Source organism: Apium graveolens, unplaced genomic scaffold (assembly GCF_009905375.1).
Source record: "Apium graveolens cultivar Ventura unplaced genomic scaffold, ASM990537v1 ctg1815, whole genome shotgun sequence".
Taxonomy (NCBI): Eukaryota; Viridiplantae; Streptophyta; class Magnoliopsida; order Apiales; family Apiaceae; genus Apium; species Apium graveolens.
In genome coordinates this window covers 17,313-40,526 of record NW_027417407.1, presented here as the reverse complement: position 1 = coordinate 40,526, position 23,214 = coordinate 17,313, and the positions used below count along the sequence as shown (strand labels likewise).

The window sequence follows — 23,214 nt, the reverse complement described above, 5'->3', positions numbered from 1 at the left end:
GACTTATGAATACAATGAGCGTGTACTTTTCAAACTTTTCACAAATGATGCAAATGACGTGGTATTACATATAAAAAAATAATAATATGTGATCGATTTCATATTATTTTTAAAAAATTGAAAAATTATTTGGATATTTATCATTTCCCGTGTAAATTATACTTTGATGCAATGAAATATAACAAAGTCGATTTAATTTTTAAAGATAAAAAAAATGTATTTAGGTTTTGTTTGATATTGGTGTTGCAGACAATTATAACAGTTTTTTCAAAGAAAAATAGTTGCAATTTTTTTGATCAAAAAACTGTTGTTAGAGAAAGTATGTCACCCCTTATTTTTGAAAAAAAACTGTTTTTCGATTTTTGCGGGAAGCAATTGCTTATTTGATCATCAAATCTCATCCAAAATATTATTATAATTTTTTTACATCAAAACAAATGCATATCAAAAATATTATCAAAAAATAATCTTATTATTTCACCAACATTTTTTAAATCAACATTTTTTCTAAAAGCGCAACTTTTTAACGATAATACCAAACATAGCATTATTTTAAAGTACTAATTTTTGGGCTGTAATGGGGAAACACTCCAATAATGAACAAAATAAATGGGCCATAACTTTCCGTCCATTAATCAACCATTTAACATTTCAGTAGATTCAGCCACAGATAAGGCCCATAATTAAAATCACAAGGCCCACAAATTATAAAATGCTCTGGCCCAAGACAAAAATGTAGTTTTTATTTTGTCGCGTGTCTAGCAAAAGGCTACATATAGCAGCTTCCCCTTCCCAAAATCAATTTTTTGTTTAAAAAAATAATAGAAACATTTCTTGAGAATTAATTTGTTTATTACGTTAAATTTAATTAGCAATAAGAATAATAATGATAATATGTTATAATTTATAAAACGATTCCCGAATAAGATAACTCATGATTTAAAGAGATATTTTAGTTTTATATCACGAATTTTTCTCATGTATTAGTCGATGTCTCATGTATCGGTTAACTCATCATCTACCGAGACATTTTAGTTCTATATCTGATATATTCACATGAATTTTTCTCATATATTGATCGATGACCCAACTCATGTATTGGTCAATAAGTTAAAAATTTAGTGAAATTTCTATTTTTACGCCAAAAAAAATAATAGTGAGATTCCGTAATTGACATCTTATTGAAATTCTAGTTAACTTCTTTCTTTTTCTCGGGAAAATACAAAATTACTTGGTCAAATTGTTAATTTTTAAATTTTATTTATCCATACTTTTTATTATAAATTATGAAATAAAAAAATAGTTTTTGAATTTCCAATTATGTAAGTAGAATAGGGTACTTGTCACAAGACTCTTTTTGCAAAAAGACATGCCCAAATGGCATGTCATTTATCAATTAAATATAATAAAATTTAATAAATAATTATTATACAAATATACAGTGAATTTGAATATAAAATTAAAGTTAGTTGACAGTAACAACCAAATACCATCATAATACTCATTTAAATTAGTAACTTTTTAAATATTAAAATATACTAGCTTTACAACCCGTGCGATGCACGGGTCTTCATTAATATTTTTATATTATTTAAAATTACAATAAAAAAAAATTGGATCATTACCTTATTAGTATATTTATAAATAGTAATATAAATATTTGTTGTTGGCAGGATTCGAACCTGAATCTTGGGTAGTGTATAAATAATAATATAAATGTTTGTTGTTCGTTGGGTTCGAACTTGGGAGTTTTAGTATTGTATAAATAATAATATAAATATTTGTCGTTTGTCGGGGTTCGAACATGGGAGTTTGAGTAGTGTATATTCTTTTAGTATTGAATCGAACGATCCTTATCACTTAATTAAAAAGATCTGACGGTCATAAATGGGGATAACCAAACCAACCAAAAAAAGGCATACCAAATTATACTTCATTTCGGTTATTATAGTATAGTATAGATGTAAATATTTTAAAATTATATTTGTTATTTCTGGATATTTCTAATATTAAAATAATTATTAAAAAATAAAAAAAATAGTAAAAAGGCATGCCGAATCATGAAAAGGCATGTCTGGCTAAATGACGTCATGACATGCCCATCTTGACATGCCTGTGCCGCTGTGACATGCACACTAGAAAAACATATAAACCCAATTTTGATTTTCCACCCACTCAAAAATTAATATAGTTTTGGTCAATGTTTCACGTGCAAGTGTAGCGCTTCTATAAAACTGTAGTTTACGAAAGAGGCAAGAGTTAGCTGGCTCTTAAAATCCTCCGCAGCCGTAGCCGCGCCCTTATATAAACCCTCAAAAGCCACTCTTCTCCCCTTTTTAAAACCCTCTCTCTCTCTCATCTCTCTCTCCTGAATCCTCATTTAGTCTCTCTCTCTCTCCCTCTCCTCTCTCCCTCTCTCATTCTCTCTCTCTCTCTCCCTCCTCTCTCTCTCTCTATATCTCTCTCCCTCTCTCTCTTCTATCTCTCTCTCTAACAATGGCCACCAATTCAATTCTCCGATCCACGGCCATCCTCCCCGGCGCCACCAGGGCTAATCTCTACCCCTCCAAGGTCCATTCACTCTCCCACCTACCCTCATTTTATCCTTTTTTTATTTCATTATTTTTTGCAGTTTTTTAAAATTCGATTTTATTTATTCAATATTATTTTTTGTAAATTTTGTACAGTTGCATTTGTTATGTTATGTTACGAAATGAAATGTAAATAAATTAAAATTTTATTTTCATTTTTGCTGCAGTGATTTTGATAATAAAAGAAATATTGGGTTGACAACTATATAATTAGCAAAATTTCAAATTTACCGCGACAATTTCAAGTGGCCAATTTGAGACTCCGAATTAATCGGTGGTAAATTTGATATTTTGCTAGTTATAAATTGATACCTAACCCAAGAAATGTCTAAGAAATAATTGTTATCAACATAATTTTATAGATGCTGTGAATAGTTCTAATTTGATGTTTAAACAATTTTTAAATAGTTTTAGCAGTCGAAAATATTGAAGTGGTTTAAGACCTTGTAATGCTGAGGATTGACTGATTTAAGATTCTTGTAATGCTGAGGATTGACTGATTTAAGTTTGAATCTTGTAGCGAGTGTACTTTATGAGGATTTAACGGATTTGAACTTGAATGTTGTGTTGTCAGAATTTGGAATTTAGGTTTGTTTGGTTAATTGTTACCTTTCAGTAGATATATTAAATGAAATGTTCGATATATGAGTAAGCAGGTTGTTATTAATTTGTTCAGGTGTCTTCGGTTAGCTTCTGTCATGATTCGTCAAAGTCTCGGTCAAGCCTATTTGGTGCTTCTGTTCCCGGGGATTCATTGATCTTACAGTTAAGAGATTTGTAACAATCCTAAACTGCTATTTACTGTGATAGCTATAAGATCATTTACTGTAATTGATGCTGTTTTTCTATACCCTGTAATTGTTACAGAAAATCTAGTTCTCGGAGTGTCCAGCCAATTCAAGCTACGGCTACTGAACTGCCACCTACCATTCAGAGTAAGATAGATAGTTTGAAACCTAAGCATGGCTGGAAAATTGAGGATTTAAAATTCTAATATTACTTTGTTTTCTTTCTTAGGGTCGAAAACTGGCGGGAAGACAAGAATCGGAATCAATGGTATGTAAAGTTGTTTGGTGTGTTGTGTTTTATGTTAGTTTCTTCAATTTGTTATTTCTGATTTAACAAGAATCTTTTTGGATCTCTTGTCAGACACTACCTTCCGTGTTGGATCATTTGACTAAAATGCAGACACTTTGACCATGGACCAACTGAAAGACCACATCTGAGATGGATATAGGAAGCAAAGTAAAAAAATTGAGAGAAGAAATGAGATTAATATACAAAGTTTTATTGATAAATTCTGTTTAATTTCAGCTGATTAATATACAAAATGTTTATTAATAAATCACGTCATCTCCCTTGCCCGTTTTTTAGAGATAGGCCCGAGTCCTTGTTACCGATTTTTATAAGGAAACACCAAACGGTCGTGTCCTTCATTTTAAACTCTGTACCCAAGTCCAAAGTAACACATGTTACACTTTGAAAAGATATCACAGTATACAACTATATTTCAAGTAATAACATGGTCATGTTGCAGGTTTTGGAAGAATTGGGAGGCTGGTGTTAAGAGTAGCGACTTTTAGAGATGATATTGATGTTGTAGCTGTTAATGATCCATTTGTGGACGCCAAGTACATGGTAATGACCTGTAGCTGTTATGAATTATTAATGTTATTTTTTCTGCACGATAACGCTGGAAAGGTTTTTTGGACATATTCATATATTTTGTTTTTTATTTTTTATTTTTCTTTTTCCTTTTTTTTGTTATGAGGTTTTCCTATACTTTCACCCACAATGGCAATTATGGCATTGGTCAGTACTCAGTAATCTAGCTCTTATCATTCTGAATATAAATATAGACCAATTAAGGGGTTATTTGGTTCAACAATATTGGGTATGAGGTATGAGGTTGGAATGGATAAAACTCATACGTGTTTGGTTGGAATTTATTTATTTTAAAACTCATTCCTCAAACCCATGAGGTATAGGGTTTAGAAACCCATGCTAAGAGGTGGGTATGAACTAAAGTGTAATACTTTTTTTAGCTCAAATTTCAATATTGATGAATAAAAATTGTGAATGTATATTTTATTTTCTTAGATATTAGGTAAAATATATAATCTCATATTTTAATAAGAGAAATTACCAAAAATATTATTTTTTCCTTGTTTTTTTGCGATTTTATCATCTTCTGATTTTTTTTGCAAAAATATGGAATCAATGAAAATCAGGCACACATGTAACTAGTTGAATCGAGTTTTTTTGTTGCATTTGAGGTTAGATGAGGTTAAATGGAGGTGCATAAAATCGCATTTTCACAAAAAAATATTGGAAAATAGTATTTTTGCAAAAAAATAGTATTTTTGCAAATTTTTAAAAAAATTATAGTATTTTTGTAAAAATGTTTTTAGCCTAAGCTATTTTTCAAAAAAACTCTATTAATAATTATGATTAAATTAAGTGATCCCTGTTTAATTTTGGTTTTTAATATTAAAATAAAATTAACAAAAAATAATAAAGTGTCTTTTGATTCTTGATTTATTTTATCAAAAGTTTATGTATCAAGTTCCAAACTCATATCATCTTAACCCGATTCCTGATTTCAACCCGATACCACCTAGCGAACCAAACGACCCCTAAATTTTAAATGCTAACTTTTCTGTTATTGTCAAACTTATGAAGATGATTGCAATTAGCTTATTCTAAAGAGCTCATATGGATTTTATTATTCACAATACAGGCATACATGTTTAAATATGATTCTACTCATGGTGTATACACTGGATCCATTAAAGTATTGGATGCAACCACTTTAGAAATAAATGGAAAGAAGATTAAAGTTACTAGCAACAGGTAGTACAGCTTTTCATTTCGCAATTATAAATAGTTGTCCTGTACCAATGTTCCTGCTTGTCAAAAGTTTATGTATTTAATTTATTTTATTATAAAACTGAAATGTGCTACTGAACTTTACCAGGAACCCTGCAGAGATCCCGTGGGGTGAATATGGGGCAGACTTTGTTGTTGAATCTTCTGGGGTTTTCACAACGATTGAAAAGGCTTCAGAACACAAAAAGGTGGGTACCATTTCTCTCTATCTATCGCTCTTAATGTCTTTCTTTCATCTCTTTCCCTCTCTTTTGAACTGTGTTTAGAACTTTAATGTGCGTATTTGCAACATTTATCTGCAGGGTGGTGCGAAGAAAGTTGTAATTTCTGCTCCCTCAGCTGATGCTCCTATGTTTGTTGTCGGTGTTAATGAGAAAACATACAATCCAAACATGGATATCGTATCTAACGCGAGCTGCACTACCAATTGTCTTGCTCCTCTTGCCAAGGTTGGTTCGTATAAACACTACTTGTTTCTTGTACTATTAGGTTGTGAAATGTGCTTATCCAAACTATAACATGACTTTAATTGCTCACAGCCTCAATACCAAGTGATCTTCTTCGAAAATATAATAGAGAAAAAAACTAGAATAAAATAATTGACAATGAACGGAGTTTTTATATGTTTATAACAAAAAAATTTGTGCAGGTGGTTCACTAGGAGTTTGGCATTCTGTAGGGGTTGATGACTACTGTCCATGCAACAACAGGTATTTCTCACACAAAAAAAAAATGCATTTTGCACTTCTGTTTGCATTTTCGTAATTTTAAATTTTCATATTGAATTTTCAGCTACGCAAAAGACAGTTGATGGCCCTTCCATGAAAGATTGGCGCGGGGGACGTGGTGCTGGGCAAAATATTATCCCTAGTTCTACTGGTGCTGCAAAGGTATGAGCTGGAGTTATATTCATATTGATACTGTCAAGACCTTGTGCATGATTCTGCTTAATATCGGATTTGTAGGCTGTTGGAAAAGTGCTGCCAGAACTCAATGGCAAACTCACTGGAATGGCTTTCCGCGTTCCAACACCCAATGTTTCTGTTGTTGATTTGACTTGTCGACTTGAGAAGAGTGCTTCATACGAAGATGTAAAAGCTGCCATAAAGTACTGTCTTCTTTTTTCTGCTTTTCCTGTTACATCCTTCATGTATGCTCATTGTATTTGTGGCACTCTTTTTTATATTTACAATTGTAATTTGGCTTGAAGGTACGCATCTGAGGGACCACTTCATGGGATTCTTGGGTACACTGATGACGATGTTGTCTCAAGTGATTTTGTTGGCGACTCAAGGTCTCTCTCTCTCTCTCTCTCTCTCTCTCTCACTCACACACACACACACACACATTTACATAATGATTTAAAAATTATCGTGGAAATGGAGGCGCCGACTAAATTATTACCCGATATTCTGTTATGAGATTATGTGAATGGGCAAAAATAGGCTATACTTAATGGCCAGCATGGTCTTCCTTACCATTGTTTTTCCCTTGGTAATTTTAAAGATGTTGCATGCAATAATGTTGTACCAAGTCATGCAAGAGTTCAGGGGTTCGGTCATTTGTGTATATCTATAGTCCTAAAATTGAAGCTTATGAAGCAATTTAAAAACTAGAGATGGGTTCTGGTCGGATTTATGCAATTTAAAAGCTCTATATTTTGAAATGTAGCTTTGGTCTTGAACCTAGACAGTTGGTCAATCTTCTAATAAATTTGGACAACTAGTCATATCTGCTAGGGTAATTCCTTCAATATATGTTATCTTTGCCATCTCCCAGGTCAAGTATATTTGATGCACAAGCTGGAATGGGGTTGAGTGCATCGTTCATGAAGCTTGTATCGTGGTACGACAATGAGTGGGGCTACAGGTACAGTTAATATCCTACATCTAACTTTCAAATCCGTTTACTCTGTTATCTCTCTTCGATGTGAGTGCCTGTGCCAATATCTTGCGAATCTTTCTTTCAGCAACCGAGTGCTGGACCTGATCGAACACATGGCATTAGTAGCAGCTACGTACTAAATTTGATGGGAAGCAGCCGATGCTACAATTTTCGCTCAATTAATAACTAGTTTGTCAAACATAGAAATCAGAAATATAGGTCATTTTTGCTGTGGAGTTGAACTTTGTTGTTATCCTTTGTAAGATTATTAACAAAAGGCTGGAGCTTGATACAATTTGTCCAACAACTTTCCGTTGAACTAGTTATCATTGTTTTCTTGATGGCATGATTGTGAAAACGCTTTAGGTCAATTTATGGTGTTTAAAAGCAGGGTTAACTTTTTTTTTCTTTTGCTAATTAATTACACCGGGAGTTAAACTCATAACCTCCTGCAAGAGAATATAAGAGCGTAACCACTGCACCGGCCCTTTCTTGGTGACAAGCAGGGTGAATTGAGCTTATTCATCGCTTATTAAGTGAAATGTTGATACGTACGTGCATTACAGCTAGAGCTGGCCACACGAGTGGGCCGTGCGTGTCGGGCCGAATAATTAACAGGCCGGTTAATGTTGAATAGAATTCGTGAACAGCCCGTATAAATTTACGGTCCGGGCCGTGCCGAGCCGGTCCTGAAAAGCAATCAACCGTGAACGGCACGCGATTTATCCGAGTTACACGGTTTAGGCGGTTAGGCGAATAACTAAAGAATAAATCGGTTCCATCATGTTGTTTAGCACTTGCACTTCACATAGTTCATAAATCACACTACTTGTTTTACTTGTTTATTGTTTACACGTTTTTCTCCTTATATTTATTACTTTGTTTTTTTTATTTTTTTCCTTTTTTATACACATGTACGCAAATTGTATATAATGTATATTTTGTTTTTACTTTTCTTTTTTTTCTGATCTTAATTTTTTCTGTTAAAATATTTTTTCGATTTTGGAAAACTAATATGTATTAAAATATAATATGTATTAAAATAAGGAAAAAGAGGACGGTACCTCTATAAATTTTATTAATTAAAAAAATGTTAAAATTAATTATATAGAACTCTTCTCTAACAAAACGGAACAAACCGTATTTATAATTTAAATAAAATATAAACTATAACAAATTCATTATCTGATTGATTTTTAGTTAGAAGCAAATAGTGTGACATAAAGTAATGAAGTTTTGAATTCTTAATTCACAAAGTCAGAAAGTCAGAAGCTAACTATTGCTAATATTCTGGTTCACAAAGAGGACAAGTCAATAGATGACTCGCGAATAACCGCCGAGCTGGCGGGCCTCGCGAATAACGGGCTGGTTAATTCGTTTTTTATTCATTTTTTCTGTTGTTTATTCGTCTACAGCTCTGGCGAGTGGTTACGGGACGGTTCCGGTTTCTCAAAATACAGAGCTCGTGTGCATATCCGAATAGTGCCGAATAACGAATCGGACCGTGACGAGACGAGTAATGCGAATATTAGGCGAGCCGAACTACGCTCGTGTCGAGCCAAACCGCCCGTTTGGCCGGCTCTAATTACAACTACCATTTCAACACAAGTTCTCTTCTACTGTTTCTACATAATTTACTACACCTGTGCCAGTCACCAACCATGCCCCTCCATACTAAAACATTTGGAAGGCATAGATGACAATTGACAAGTCTAAATGATCCGTTAAATTAGAGCGCACTGTTGGAAACATTTAATTACTACTCCCTCCATCCCGTTAAGAAGTATACGTTTCGTTTTGGCACGGAGGTTAAAAAAAGTTTTTGGACACGAAGGTTAAGAAAAAGTGGTATGTTGTAAGAAAAGGTAAGAAAAATGGGTAAAGTGATGGGATAAATTAATATTTAACGTATAAAGTTAGTGTAGTGGAAAAAAATAGTGGATGTTAATGAGTGTAAATTTTTATATTATAAAACTTTTACTATTTTTGGTAAGTTTTGAAACGTATAGAATTGAATGGGACATCCAAAAAGGAAAGTGTATAGAAATGAACGGGGGAGTATAGAATTAGTACAATCATGAATGACAATAAACCCAAAAAAAATAAACTGATTGGACCATGCAAATATTCCAACATGGTTATTATTATGAAAAACATCTGAAGGCTACAGTTTACACAATCATACCATTAATATAACATTGATACTGATACAGTTCAACTAAAAGTTTCCTCTTGGGTCAGATCTTATAAAGGATAACAAAGGTCAACTCAACAGCAAAAAATGACCACTGTATTTTTGATTTCTATGTTAGACAAACTAGTTAGTAGTTATGATAGAGCAAAAATTGAAGCACCGGCTGCTTCCCGGCTGCTACCAATGCCACGTTCGATCAGGTCCAACACTCCATTGCTGAAAGAAAGATTAGCTGGGTATTGTTACAAGCACTCGCTTCAATTTGAAAGTAAAACTGTACCTGAAGCCACACTCATTGTCGTACCACGATACAAGCTTTTATAAAGGACCCACTCAACCCCATCCCATCTTGAGCGTCAAATTTACTTGACCTGCGAGATAATAAAACATATTGTAAAACAATTACTCTAGCAACTATGCCAATCCTAATTTACCAGAAACTACCAAAGAGTAAAGACTGACCAATTGTCTACGTTTGTAAACAGACCTACATCTACATATCAGTGTAGAGAGCTTTTATTCACAAAATTCCAAACAGAACCCATTTTTCATCTGCTTCAAATGGAAGGATATTCTAGGAACACAGATAGATACAAATGACTGATCCCCTGAACTCTTGCATGATATGATACAACAACACCACTGCATGTAAAATCTTTAGAGTTACCAAGGGATAACAATGGTACAAAAAGACCAAACTGGCCAGTGGCCATGAAGTATAGCTTATTTCACCCTTTTTATTAAATGTGATTTGGGTGAGGGAGGGAGGGACCTTGAGTTGAGTTGCCACCAACAAAATCACTTGCACAGTAGTCAATTATTCATCAACCTCGCCAGAATGCCAAACTCTTCGTGAACCACCTGCACAAATTGTTTTGTAATCAAACATTTACTGAGTCCACAGTTGCCATAACCATGATATGAATTTGTTCATGTCAACTATTATATATTAGTCTTTTTTCCCTGTCATACTTCCGAAGAAGATCACTTGGTCGTGTGACTGAGCAATTAAAATCATGTTACTTACAGTTTGTTCACAGGCTAACAGTACAAGATACAGTAGCATTTATACAAAGTACAAACCAACCTTGGCAAGAGGAGCAAGGCAACTGGTAGTGCATATGATATCCATGTTCACTTTGTATGTTTTCTCTAACACCCACAACAAACATAGGAGCATCAGCTGAGGGAGAAAAAAATTACAACTTTCTTCAAACCACACTGCAGATTAACGTATTAAATACTCAAATTGAAGTGCTAGAGAAAGTTTGAGAGAGATGAGAGAGACATTTGTGTGCGTGAGAGAGATAGCTATAGAACAAGAGAGATTGCACCCACCTTCTTGTGTTCTGAAGCCTTGTCAACTGTTGTGAAAACCCCATAAGATTCAAAAACAAAGTCTGCCCCATATTCACTACATGGTATCTCTGCAGGGTTCCTGGTGAAGTCCAGTAGTGCACTTAAAGTTTTTTACTAAAAGATTAATATACATAAACATTTGATTAGCAAGGACATTGGTACAGGACAACTATATATAATTACAAAACGACTATTGTCTATTCCCAATCTTTGGTAACGGGTAAGGCAGATGACCTAATTTATTAATAAACAAGTAAAATTTGACTTTGCATATTAGGCAACCTCTTTCCCTCTCCTTTTTTCTCATTTCTCAAATCTTTCAATTTGAATTCCATGAACATTTCATATGTGGTCTTTCAGTTAGTACTTGGTCAAAACGTCCACATTTCGGACAAACGATCTGACAAATAATGTCGTGTCAGACAAGGGATTTTAAATTTGCCTTGTTAAATCAGAAATAAATCAATTAGAGAAACTAAAATAAAACACAACACAATACATAACTTAACTTACTATTGATTCCGAATCTTGTCTTCCTCCCAGTTCTGTATAAATTGAGCAGACTTAGAAGTTCTAAATCCTCAAATTTTTTGCCATGCATTAGGTAACAACGTAAATTTCTTACTCTGAATGGTAGGTGGCTGTTCAGGGGCTGTAACTTGGATTGGTTGGATACTCCGAGAACTAGATTTTCTGTAACAATTACAGGGGATAGAAATCAAAACAGCATATATTACAGTAGACACTTATAATAGTGAATAGTAGTTTACAATTCTTATGCTCTCTTGACTGTAAGGATAATGAATCCCCAGGAACAGAAGCACCAAATATGCTACCGGAGCTAACGAAAGATACCTGAATAAACATGTAACAATTTGCTTACTCATAAACTAATACTCGTTAAATAATAGATCTACACACGAGTAACAATTAACCTAAAAGAGCCTCAAGGTCACATTTTGACCGCAATACCAAGACAACATCCAAGTTCGAATACACTTAAAAATCATACAGTACAGCCATAGTTATAAAGATTTCTGCTAAAACCAATTACATCTAGTCGAGCATTAAAAGGTCATAAACCAATTCAATTTTTTTGACTGCTAAGTGTATTAAAGTATTAATTTAAGCAACAAATTAGAATAAGGAGCATCATATATTCAATTATGTTAATAACATTCTTTTCCTCGGCTATTTCTTATATCATCAGAATCACTACATGAACAATTTTTAATTAAAAAAATTACATTTCTAAAGATTTCTAATTCCATGTTTACGCTTTCATCGTGTAAATGAATCACCGAATCAGTAGCTACATCATATATCCAATTATGTTAATAACATTCTATGTCTGCGTTTTTTCTGCAACTGAATTCCACGTCCACCTATTTTTCCCTTCTCTTAAAACATTTCTATTAGATATTGAGGATGTCATGATAAAGATTATGAGAACTACCATAATAACAAAACTTTGGAACATTAGTTTCCATTAGCAGAGGTCATAATATACACCAGTCTCCCGGATTACAAGGCATATAGTAGAAGACAATTTTTTAGAATTAAAAATAGAAATGATCTAATAATCTGGAACCGAATCAAACAGTGAACCGAGTGGTTCATGTTTGACAAATGAAGGCTATTGTCATATTCTGTTACCTCGAAACGGGGAGCAGAATCTGCACTCTGCAATTACCTCTTGAATGCAACGACGTGTGCTGCATAGCAAGAGATTAAAAACATCTAAAATAACAATTGTAAATGTATTCAATTTAGGAAGTATAATAGTATGCATACTTATCGAAGGTGTGATAACATGGACCTTATGTAGGATCTCCTAAGAAGCCACAAACAAGAATGTTGTCTATCAGTACAGAAGCTTCATTAGAAGAATAATGTTGAATACATATACATATAACAATATTGTAAGCAATGCAATTAGAAACTAAGGAATATAAAAGGAGTAAGCATTAGAATGCATCAAGAGAAACAAAGACAGTGACATATCACTATGATACTTCTTCCAAAAACAATCTAACAGGGAGTGTATGTCACCGTATTGTTGCCTTAATCTTACATCTTATTCAAAAGAAGTGTACTTTATTTATTTACCCGGCTGACACAATTCATGCAACAAAATGCTGAACATTTGCAATTTCTCCATGAAGATAAATATTCATGTCTAGTTTTCTCTTTTATTGCAATATGCATCCAACAAAATATTATATGTATAGCAGTTGTTGCTAGCAATTGATCAAAATTCATACAGGAACACTCAATCAGGAAACAGAGGTATCAATTGCAGATTTTAGCCGAAATAAAAGAAGCGATTATCGAGCTTATCAAAGCCTGATTTGGAATTATACAAGGTAACTACGTCAAGTACTTCTTACGCAAAGCAAGAAGAGCAGGATCCTGATCTTTTGATTCAAGTAAGACTAGTAACATGGACACAGTAGATGCATCTTCTGAGAAGCCGCGAGCACGCATCTCATCTATGAGTGCACTTGCCTCACTGTACTTCATGTTGCAAAAACTGCCGCGAATAAGTGTGTTGTAGGTAGCACCATTAGGCAAGCAAATACTATCTTTCATTTTCGCAAATAGTACATTCGCCTCATCGAGAAACCCTTCTCGACAAAATGCTCCGATCATGACGGTATACGCTTTGACATCAGGTCTTAAACCTTTCGAAGGAAGGCTTTCAAAAAGGGTTCTTGCCTTTTCTAGACGTCCATCTTTGCTCAATCCGTCAATCAGAATAGTGTAAATAATTATATCTGGATGTATACCAGCGCATTCCATTGTGTGAAAGAAAGAGAGTGCTTCACCAACAAGATGGTTCTCGCAAAGACCATGCAATATGATCCTACATGTCACAATATTCAGTTTACAACCTTCGTTTAGCATCCTCTCCTGAAGAAACTTTCGTGCTTCAACAACTCTACCGGTATAAAAAAAACCTTGCAAAATAGTATTGAAAGTTTCAATTGTTGGTACCAAACCTTCAAGGGGCATTTGTTTAAGTAGATCAATTGCTCTGTCTACTTCCATCTTTTTACAACAACCATTTATCAAAATATTGTAGGTACGAGAATTGGGCAATATACCCTTTCCCCTCATGGTTTTGAGCACCTCTAATGCTTCATCAATTTCTCCACGCAAGCAATATCCATCCATCAGTGAACTATACGTGACTACATCAGTATATTGGCCTCTTTGAATCATCAATTCCATCACAGATTCCGCATCTTTAACCTTTCCTTCTTTGCAACATGCATCTATCAATATATTGTAAGTATGCAAATCTGGAGGGATATTCCTGGCATTCATCTCTCCCAGCAATTGAATTGCATCTTCCCATCGACCAAAGTTGCAGAGACCTTGAATTAATGAATTATAGGTTACAACATCCGGTGAAATGCCTTTATGGTTCATTGCAGAAAGAAGACTCAATGCATGATCAACATGTCGGTCTTTGCATAAAGCATCAATAAGGGTGGAATAAGTCACTGTATTGGGAATACAACCTTTCTTCCCCATATTTCTAAACAACTTGACAGCCTTTAAAGTATTTGAAGTTTTGCATAGACCGTCGATGATAATGCTATAGGTTACTACATTGGGTTGAACCTCATTGAATAAAATAAGCTTCTTAAACAAATGTTCAGCCTCAACAGGCCTGTCTTGAGATAGAAGGCCCTTGATAAGAGTGCTGTAGGTGACAACATTTGGGACAAAACCACGCTTAATGATTCCGCCCAACAACGAAAAGGCGTAATCAAGTCTATTCAGGTGACAGCAACAGTTGATTACAGTAGTATAGGTAAATATATTAACGGGAACGCATAAAATGCACATATCTCTAAACATAGAGACACCTACAGAGTATTCTTTCATTCGAACAAGGCCAGCTAAGAGCTGACTGAAATTCAAAGCAGGAAGCAGAGGTTTCATTTTGAGCATTTTATCGAACACAAAGAGAGCATCATCGAGCTTATCGAAACCAACCTTGGATTTCTCGTAAAGTAATTGCTGTAATTGAGCATTAGGGTTTGATAAAGAAGGAATATAGGGTTTTTTAGGATGATTAGGGTTAATGTGAAGAGACTGTGAATGAAGAAAGGGCGTAAGATAAATACCTAAGGATGATGATGATGTTGTGGTTGTATCTATAGGTGTTACAGATCGTAAGTATCGAATGTTTGATCTGTATCTCATCTTTTCTAATTCGATGTACAAGATACTGAGAGAGTTCGAAATCTGCAAGATATTGTCACTATTTGTCAGTCATTAAAGCTATGCCGCAAGATTTGTCAGAGAGAAGAGATGGTAAAAAAAAAATCAATATATGTAGAAGAAACTTTACAATCATTAATAGCGAAAAGATGTCACCAGTGAAAACTATTCTACGTTGTCATGTCGATTTTCTACATATATGAGTGTGTGTGCAAGCGTGTAGGTGCACTGTAGCTTAAATGCTTAATAAGTACCTGTTTAGTAGACCAAGAGTGAAAGAGACACCCATTGTCCAGGTTGAAAAAAACAGATTGGTGAGGAAAGTCAGATTCCGAAGCTGTTTAAATGGAACCTCATGGCTCTCTCCATATTTCTATTTTATATTCTACAGATGGCCTTCCAAGCAGATCAGTATTTAGAAGCTTCTATTAAATTTTTGTCCAACTCGACTGAGTAGTAATTATTATACTGGCCATTATCTAACCTGCAACAATTCGAGATTATTAGGGAATAAGAACCTACCAAAGCTTTTTCTTCAACTGAATTTCACATCCTCCTATTTCTCCCTTCTTTTCAAACATTTCTATTAGATATTGAGGATGTCATGATAAATATTATGAGAACTACCATAATAACAAAACACAAATTCGGAACATCAGTTGCCACACTAGCAGAGATCATAATGCACATCAGTCTCCTATATTACAGCGCAGACAACTTTATAAATATAAAATTAGAAATGATCTAATAAAATGGAACTGACTCAAACAGTTAACCGAGTGGTTCGCGATTGACAAAGGAAGGCCATTGTCATATCCTGTTGGGTTCGAATGGGGAGCAGAGTCTGCAATTACCTCTTGAATGAAAGCACATCTGCTGCATAGCAAGGGACTTGGAACATCTAATAATCACATTTGTATATATATTCAATTTAGGAAGTATATCATATTCGTATGATAACATAGACCTTATGAATGCATCCCCTTAAAAGCCACAACCAAAAATGTAACAAAATGCTGAACAGTTCCAAATTCTCCAAGAAAGATATATAGTTAGGTCTAGTTTTCTCTTTTATTATAATATGCATCCATCAGAATGTTAATATTTATAGAAATTTTTGCTAGCAGTGAATTAAAATTCATACAGGAACCTTCAGTTATATATCATAACAGAAAACAAAGGTATCAATTGGAGATTTTAACCAAAATAAAAGAAGCGATTATCGAGCTTATCAAAGCCTGATTTGGAATTATACAAGATAACTATGTCAAGTACTTCTTACACAAAGCAAGAAGAGCAGGATCCTGATCTTTTGATTCAAGTAAGACTAGTAACATGGACACGGTAGATGCATCTTCTGAGAAGCCGCGAGCATGCATCTCATCTATGAGTGCACTTGCCTCACTGTACTTCATGTTGCAAAAACAGCCGCGAATAAGTGTGTTGTAGGTAGCACCATTAGGCAAGCAAATACTATCTTTCATTTTCGCAAATAGTTCATTCGCCTCATCGAGAAACCCTTCTCGACAAAATGCTCCGATCATGACGGTATACGCTTTGACATCAGGTCTTAAGCCTTTCGAAGGAAGGCTTTCAAAAAGGGTTCTTGCCTTTTCTAGACGTCCATCTTTGCTCAATCCGTCAATCAGAATAGTGTAAATAACTATATCTGGATGTACACCAGCGCATTCCATTGTGTGAAAGAAAGAGAGTGCTTCACCAACAAGATGGTTCTCGCAAAGACCATGCAATATGATCCTAAATGTCACAATATCTAGTTTACAACCTTCGTTTAGCATCCTCTCCTGAAGAAACTTTCGTGCTTCAACAACTCTACCGGTATAAAAAAAACCTTGCAAAATAGTATTGAAAGTTTCAATTGTTGGTACCAAACCTTCAAGGGGCATTTGTTTAAGTAGATCAATTGCTCTGTCTACTTCCATCTTTTTACAACAACCATTTATCAAAATATTGTAGGTACGAGAATTGGGCAATATACCCTTTCCCCTCATGGTTTTGAGCACCTCTAAGGCTTCAACAGACTCAAACAGTCAACCGAGTGGTTCGCGCTTGACAAAGGAAGGCCATTGTCATATCCTGTTGGGTTGGAATGGGGAGCAGAGTCTGCAATTACCTCTTGAATGAAAGGACGTCTGCTGCATAGCAAGGGGCTTGGAACATCTGATAATCACATTTGTATATATATTCAATTTAGGAAGTATATCACATTTGTATGATAACAGGGACCTTATGAATGCATCCCCTTAAAAGCCACAACCAAAAATGTCGTCAATAGGTACACATGTTTCACTATAAGTCTTATGTTGAACACATATACACAGATAATGATATTGAAAAAGATTAAGCATTACAATGCATCAAGTGAAACAAAGACATTGCCTTAATCTTACATCTTATTAAAAAAATGTACTTTATGTATTTACCCAGCTGACACGATCCATGTAACAAAATGCTGAACAGTTGCAATTTCTCCATGAAGATAAATAGTTAGGTCTAGTTTTCTCTTTTATTATAATATGCATCCATCAAAATGTTAATATTTATAGCAATTTTTGCTAGCAGTGAATTAAAATTCATACAGGAACCTTCAGTTATATATCATAACAGAAAACAAAGGTATCAATTGGAGATTTTAACCAAAATAAAAGAAGCGATTATCGAGCTTATCAAAGCCTGATTTGGAATTATACAAGATAACTATGTCAAGTACTTCTTACACAAAGCAAGAAGAGCAGGATCCTGATCTTTTGATTCAAGTAAGACTAGTAACATGGACACGGTAGATGCATCTTCTGAGAAGCCGCGAGCATGCATCTCATCTATGAGTGCACTTGCCTCACTGTACTTCATGTTGCAAAAACAGCCGCGAATAAGTGTGTTGTAGGTAGCACCATTAGGCAAGCAAATACTATCTTTCATTTTCGCAAATAGTTCATTCGCCTCATCGAGAAACCCTTCTCGACAAAATGCTCCGATCATGACGGTATACGCTTTGACATCAGGTCTTAAGCCTTTCGAAGGAAGGCTTTCAAAAAGGGTTCTTGCCTTTTCTAGACGTCCATCTTTGCTCAATCCGTCAATCAGAATAGTGTAAATAACTATATCTGGATGTACACCAGCGCATTCCATTGTGTGAAAGAAAGAGAGTGCTTCACCAACAAGATGGTTCTCGCAAAGACCATGCAATATGATCCTAAATGTCACAATATCTAGTTTACAACCTTCGTTTAGCATCCTCTCCTGAAGAAACTTTCGTGCTTCAACAACTCTACCGGTATAAAAAAAACCTTGCAAAATAGTATTGAAAGTTTCAATTGTTGGTACCAAACCTTCAAGGGGCATTTGTTTAAGTAGATCAATTGCTCTGTCTACTTCCATCTTTTTACAACAACCATTTATCAAAATATTGTAGGTACGAGAATTGGGCAATATACCCTTTCCCCTCATGGTTTTGAGCACCTCTAAGGCTTCAACAGACTCAAACAGTCAACCGAGTGGTTCGCGCTTGACAAAGGAAGGCCATTGTCATATCCTGTTGGGTTGGAATGGGGAGCAGAGTCTGCAATTACCTCTTGAATGAAAGGACGTCTGCTGCATAGCAAGGGGCTTGGAACATCTGATAATCACATTTGTATATATATTCAATTTAGGAAGTATATCACATTTGTATGATAACAGGGACCTTATGAATGCATCCCCTTAAAAGCCACAACCAAAAATGTCGTCAATAGGTACACATGTTTCACTATAAGTCTTATGTTGAACACATATACACAGATAATGATATTGAAAAAGATTAAGCATTACAATGCATCAAGTGAAACAAAGACATTGCCTTAATCTTACATCTTATTAAAAAAATGTACTTTATGTATTTACCCAGCTGACACGATCCATGTAACAAAATGCTGAACAGTTGCAATTTCTCCATGAAGATAAATAGTTAGGTCTAGTTTTCTCTTTTATTATAATATGCATCCATCAAAATGTTAATATTTATAGCAATTTTTGCTAGCAGTGAATTAAAATTCATACAGGAACCTTCAGTTATATATCATAACAGAAAACAAAGGTATCAATTGGAGATTTTAACCGGAAAAAAAAACCCGATCATAGAGCTTATCAAAGCCTGGCTGGAATTATACCAGGTAACTATGTCAAGTATTTCTTATGCAAAGCAAGAAGAGCAGGATCTTGATCTTTTAATTCAAGTAAAGCCAGTACCAAGGACATGGTAGATGCATCTTCTGAGAAGCCGCAAGCACGCATCTCATCTATGAGTGCACTTGCTTCATTGTACTTCTTGTTTCGAAAATTGCCGCGGATAAGTATATTGTAGGTAGCACTATTAGGCAAGCAAATACTATCTTTCATTTGCGCAAATAGTTCATTCGCTTCATCGAGTAACCCTTCATGACAAAATGCTCTGATCATGACTGTATATGTCTTGACATTGGGTTGTAAACCTTTTGAAGGTAGGCTTTCAAAAAGACTTCTTGCCTTCTCTAGATGTCCATCTTTGCTCAATCCGTCAATCAGAATAGTGTAAATAATTATATCTGGATGTATACCAGCGCATTCCATTGTGTGAAAAAACGAGAGTGCTTCACCAACGAGATGGTTCTCACAAAGACCATGCAATATGATCCTACATGTCACAATATTCAGTTTCTGACCTTTGGTTAACATCTCCTGGAAAAAGTTCCGTGCTTCAACAACTCTACCTGCCTGAAAATATCCTTGCAAAATAGTATTGAAAGTTTCAATTGTTGGTACCAAACCTTCAAGGGGCATTTGTTTAAGTAGATCAATTGCTCTGTCTACTTCCATCTTTTTACAACAACCATTTATCAAAATATTGTAGGTACGAGAATTGGGCAATATACCCTTTCCCCTCATGGTTTTGAGCACCTCTAAGGCTTCATCAATTTCTCCACGCAAGCAATATCCATCCATCAGTGAATTGTATGTGACTACATTAGGATATTGGCCTCTTTGAATCATCAATTCCATCACAGATTCCGCATCTTTGACCTTTCCTTCTTTGCAACATGCATCTATCAATACACTATAAGTATGCACATTTGGAGAGATATTCCTAGCATTCATCTCTCCTAGCAATTGAATTGCATCTTCCCATCGACCAAAGTTACAGAGACCTTGAATTAATGAAGTATAGGTGACAACATTCGGTGAAATGCCTTTGTGGTTCATTGCAGAAAGAAGACTCAATGCATGATCAACATGTCGGTCTTTGCATAAAGCATCAATAAGGGTGGAATAAGTCACTGTATTGGGAATACAACCTTTCTTCCCCATATTTCTAAACAACTTGACAGCCATGAAAGTATTTGAAGTTTTGCATAGACCGTCGATGATAATGCTATAGGTTACTACATTGGGTTGAACCTCATTGAATAAAATAAGCTTCTTAAACAAATGTTCAGCCTCAACAGGCCTGTCTTGAGATAGAAGGCCCTTGATAAGAGTGCTGTAGGTGACAACATTTGGGACAAAACCACGCTTAATGATTCCGCCCAACAACGAGAAGGCGTAATCAAGTCTATTCAGGTGACAGCAACAGTTGATTACAGTATTATAGGTAAATATGTTAACGGGAACGCATAAAACGCACATATCTCTAAACATAGAGACACCTACAGAGTACTCTTTCATTCGAACAAGGCCAGCTAAGAGCTGACTAAAATTCAAAGCAGGAAGCAGAGGTTTCATTTTGAGCATTTTATCGAACACAAAGAGAGCATCATCGAGCTTATCGAAACCAACCTTTGATTTCTCGTAAAGTAATTGTAGTAATTGAGCATTAGGGTTTGATAAAGAAGGAATATAGGGTTTTTTAGGATGATTAGGGTTAATGTGAAGAGAATGTGAATGAAGAAAGGGCGTAAGATAAATACCTGATGATGATTTGCAACTCAAACAAAACCTCATCTTATTCATCTTCTTGTTGCTTCTAAGAATCCTTTAACTACTAATTTATTGTTAGAAAATGGAACCAACTTGAGTTACAACAGAGATTCATGGACATGAATATAAATTCATGGCCATGAATTTTTTCTGCGATACAACAGAGATTCATGGGCATGGTAAAAGAGTGTTGGTGGCTTTATATTGTATAACATGCAAGTGTAATGCACAACTACTAAGGCATGTAGATATGCATGGGTGTTGTGTGGGCCTCGCGTACACACACGCGCGCCTCGCCTCGCCATGACATGACACGACTCGGGTGGAGTCGGGTCGAAGGGCGATTTGTGCGAATGTCTCGGTGTCTCGCGTACGCGAGGCGACCTGGACGATGGATTTTACTATTATTTTAATTAAATAAATAGTGACTTAATATAATATTTTTAATATAAATATTATGTGTTAGAATTTGTTAGTGGGCCTAGAATTTATAGGCTTGGGCTTGATAAATTGGGTTTGTCTAACTGTTACAATTCTAAATAATATTCATATTGAATTATGTTTTAAGTGAAATATTTATGTTAATTAAAACTAATTAGTTACGTTTTTTTGGGATTAAAAAGAAAAAAAACGTTTTTGATGAAAAGAGGGATATACATCTAGAAAACCCTAGCAGCCTCCTTATCTCCCTTCTCTCTCTATGAAAAATATACATACATACATAGGTTTTCCGGGCGACTGAGGTCTGATCGCCGTTGAGCATCGCGCTGCTGTGAGCCCGGTGTTTTGTTGTTATTTTATCATGGGAGGGTTATTGCGGACTCTGAACACAGTAAGTGGGGGTAATAAACTCTTCAAGAACAGTCTATTCCTCTTGAGGGATTGGTGACTCAGCTGTGAAAGCTTCATTACGATAAGCTTTTTTTCTTGTCTTGTATTATTTAGCAGTTTCTGATTATTTTATGTTTTCAACCTTCATGACCTGTTTTCGTTATAGGTGATCTGCCTTATTCTTGTTATTCGTTATATAACTGCCTCATTGTGTTAATTTAGTCATTGTACTATTGAATTTTCCCAACATTTATAATATATTAGGATACCACTATCTCTTTCTCTCTTTTAAATGTTAAATTATAATTGATATGATGGATTTTTAATAATAAAATATTAAACAAGGAATAAGTATAAATAGTATTGTTGTAGACAAATATCCTTATTTATGGATTAATTTATTATGAACTATATTTTTGTATTATATTTGATGACTGGATTAAGAGGTTGTTGGACTTGCTCTTATATGGTTATTTTTAAATAATATTCTTCTTTTTCTAAAAATCCCTTAAACATTACTTCCTGCGTCCCTCCAAAATTTTTAATATTTGGGACGGAGATCGACAATCATTTTAAGTTAGGCTCCGTAAAGTAACGTTGCCTAAATAATTTTAAATATTTTTTCTTTTAAATACCAATATAATAATTAAGCTTTTACGCATAAAAAATAAATTATAAAATTATGCTTATATTAGCCTTAAAATGCGCATAATGCATGAGGAAAAAGTATATAAAAAAAATGAATGGGAATATTTTATAATAAAAAACGAGTCACATCATCTTTCTCTCTTACTTTAATGAAAATAATGAATTGATGTTATTAAATTATTAAATAAGGAATAAATGTAAGGAAAATTGTTGGAGACAAATTTTTTATCTATATCTTAAATTATTAAGAACTAATATTTTATATATATAAGGAATAAGTTAAGACCCTTTTGGATTTGCTATGGATGACCCGGGGAGTATGGTTTATGAGTGTTTATTTCTGATGTTATTCTAAATGTCATTTTAGAAAATGGTCAAATATATTGAAAATCATGGCCCAACAACGATCATATTTTTAAAAACTTTGTTTTGTATTTTTCAATATTTTTAACCATCCTAAAAATATCTAAAATAAAAAAATTTCTTAATATACAAACCTATTAACTTATTTAACTAAAACACGTTATCTTTTCAATTACAACGTAATTTAAGGATAATTCATATGTTGATATAATGATAACGATTAAAACGTAATAATATATACTACTCATTCATGTTAAAATAAAATAATAT

The 23,214-nt window shown here is 34.4% G+C and overlaps 2 protein-coding genes, 1 long non-coding RNA gene and 1 pseudogene across 3 annotated transcripts; 1 reads left to right on the top strand and 3 right to left on the bottom strand.

Annotated features, from left to right (window-relative positions):
- Positions 1-2,222: 2,222 nt before the first annotated feature.
- On the top strand, positions 2,223-7,705 carry LOC141700139 (glyceraldehyde-3-phosphate dehydrogenase GAPCP2, chloroplastic-like; annotated as a pseudogene).
- A 1,790-nt stretch (positions 7,706-9,495) lies between these two features.
- On the bottom strand, positions 9,496-10,888 carry LOC141700143 (uncharacterized). Its single transcript, XR_012566224.1, has 5 exons — positions 10,646-10,888; positions 10,331-10,419; positions 10,021-10,200; positions 9,863-9,929; positions 9,496-9,774 (listed from the first exon to the last, which is right to left on the bottom strand). It is a non-coding gene; the product is annotated as an uncharacterized LOC141700143 (long non-coding RNA).
- Positions 10,889-13,205: 2,317 nt separating this feature from the next.
- Positions 13,206-18,631, bottom strand: LOC141700132 (uncharacterized). The gene is made up of 5 exons (XM_074503904.1): positions 17,892-18,631; positions 17,210-17,334; positions 16,436-17,096; positions 15,408-15,490; positions 13,206-15,177 (listed from the first exon to the last, which is right to left on the bottom strand). The coding sequence occupies exons 1-5, from the start codon at positions 18,619-18,621 to the stop codon at positions 13,288-13,290; spliced, it is 3,489 nt and encodes a 1,162-aa protein (XP_074360005.1). The 5' UTR covers positions 18,622-18,631; the 3' UTR covers positions 13,206-13,287.
- Positions 18,632-19,112: 481 nt separating this feature from the next.
- Positions 19,113-21,282, bottom strand: LOC141700136 (uncharacterized). Its single transcript, XM_074503945.1, has one exon. The coding sequence runs from the start codon at positions 21,133-21,135 to the stop codon at positions 19,327-19,329; it is 1,809 nt and encodes a 602-aa protein (XP_074360046.1). The 5' UTR covers positions 21,136-21,282; the 3' UTR covers positions 19,113-19,326.
- Positions 21,283-23,214: the final 1,932 nt, after the last annotated feature.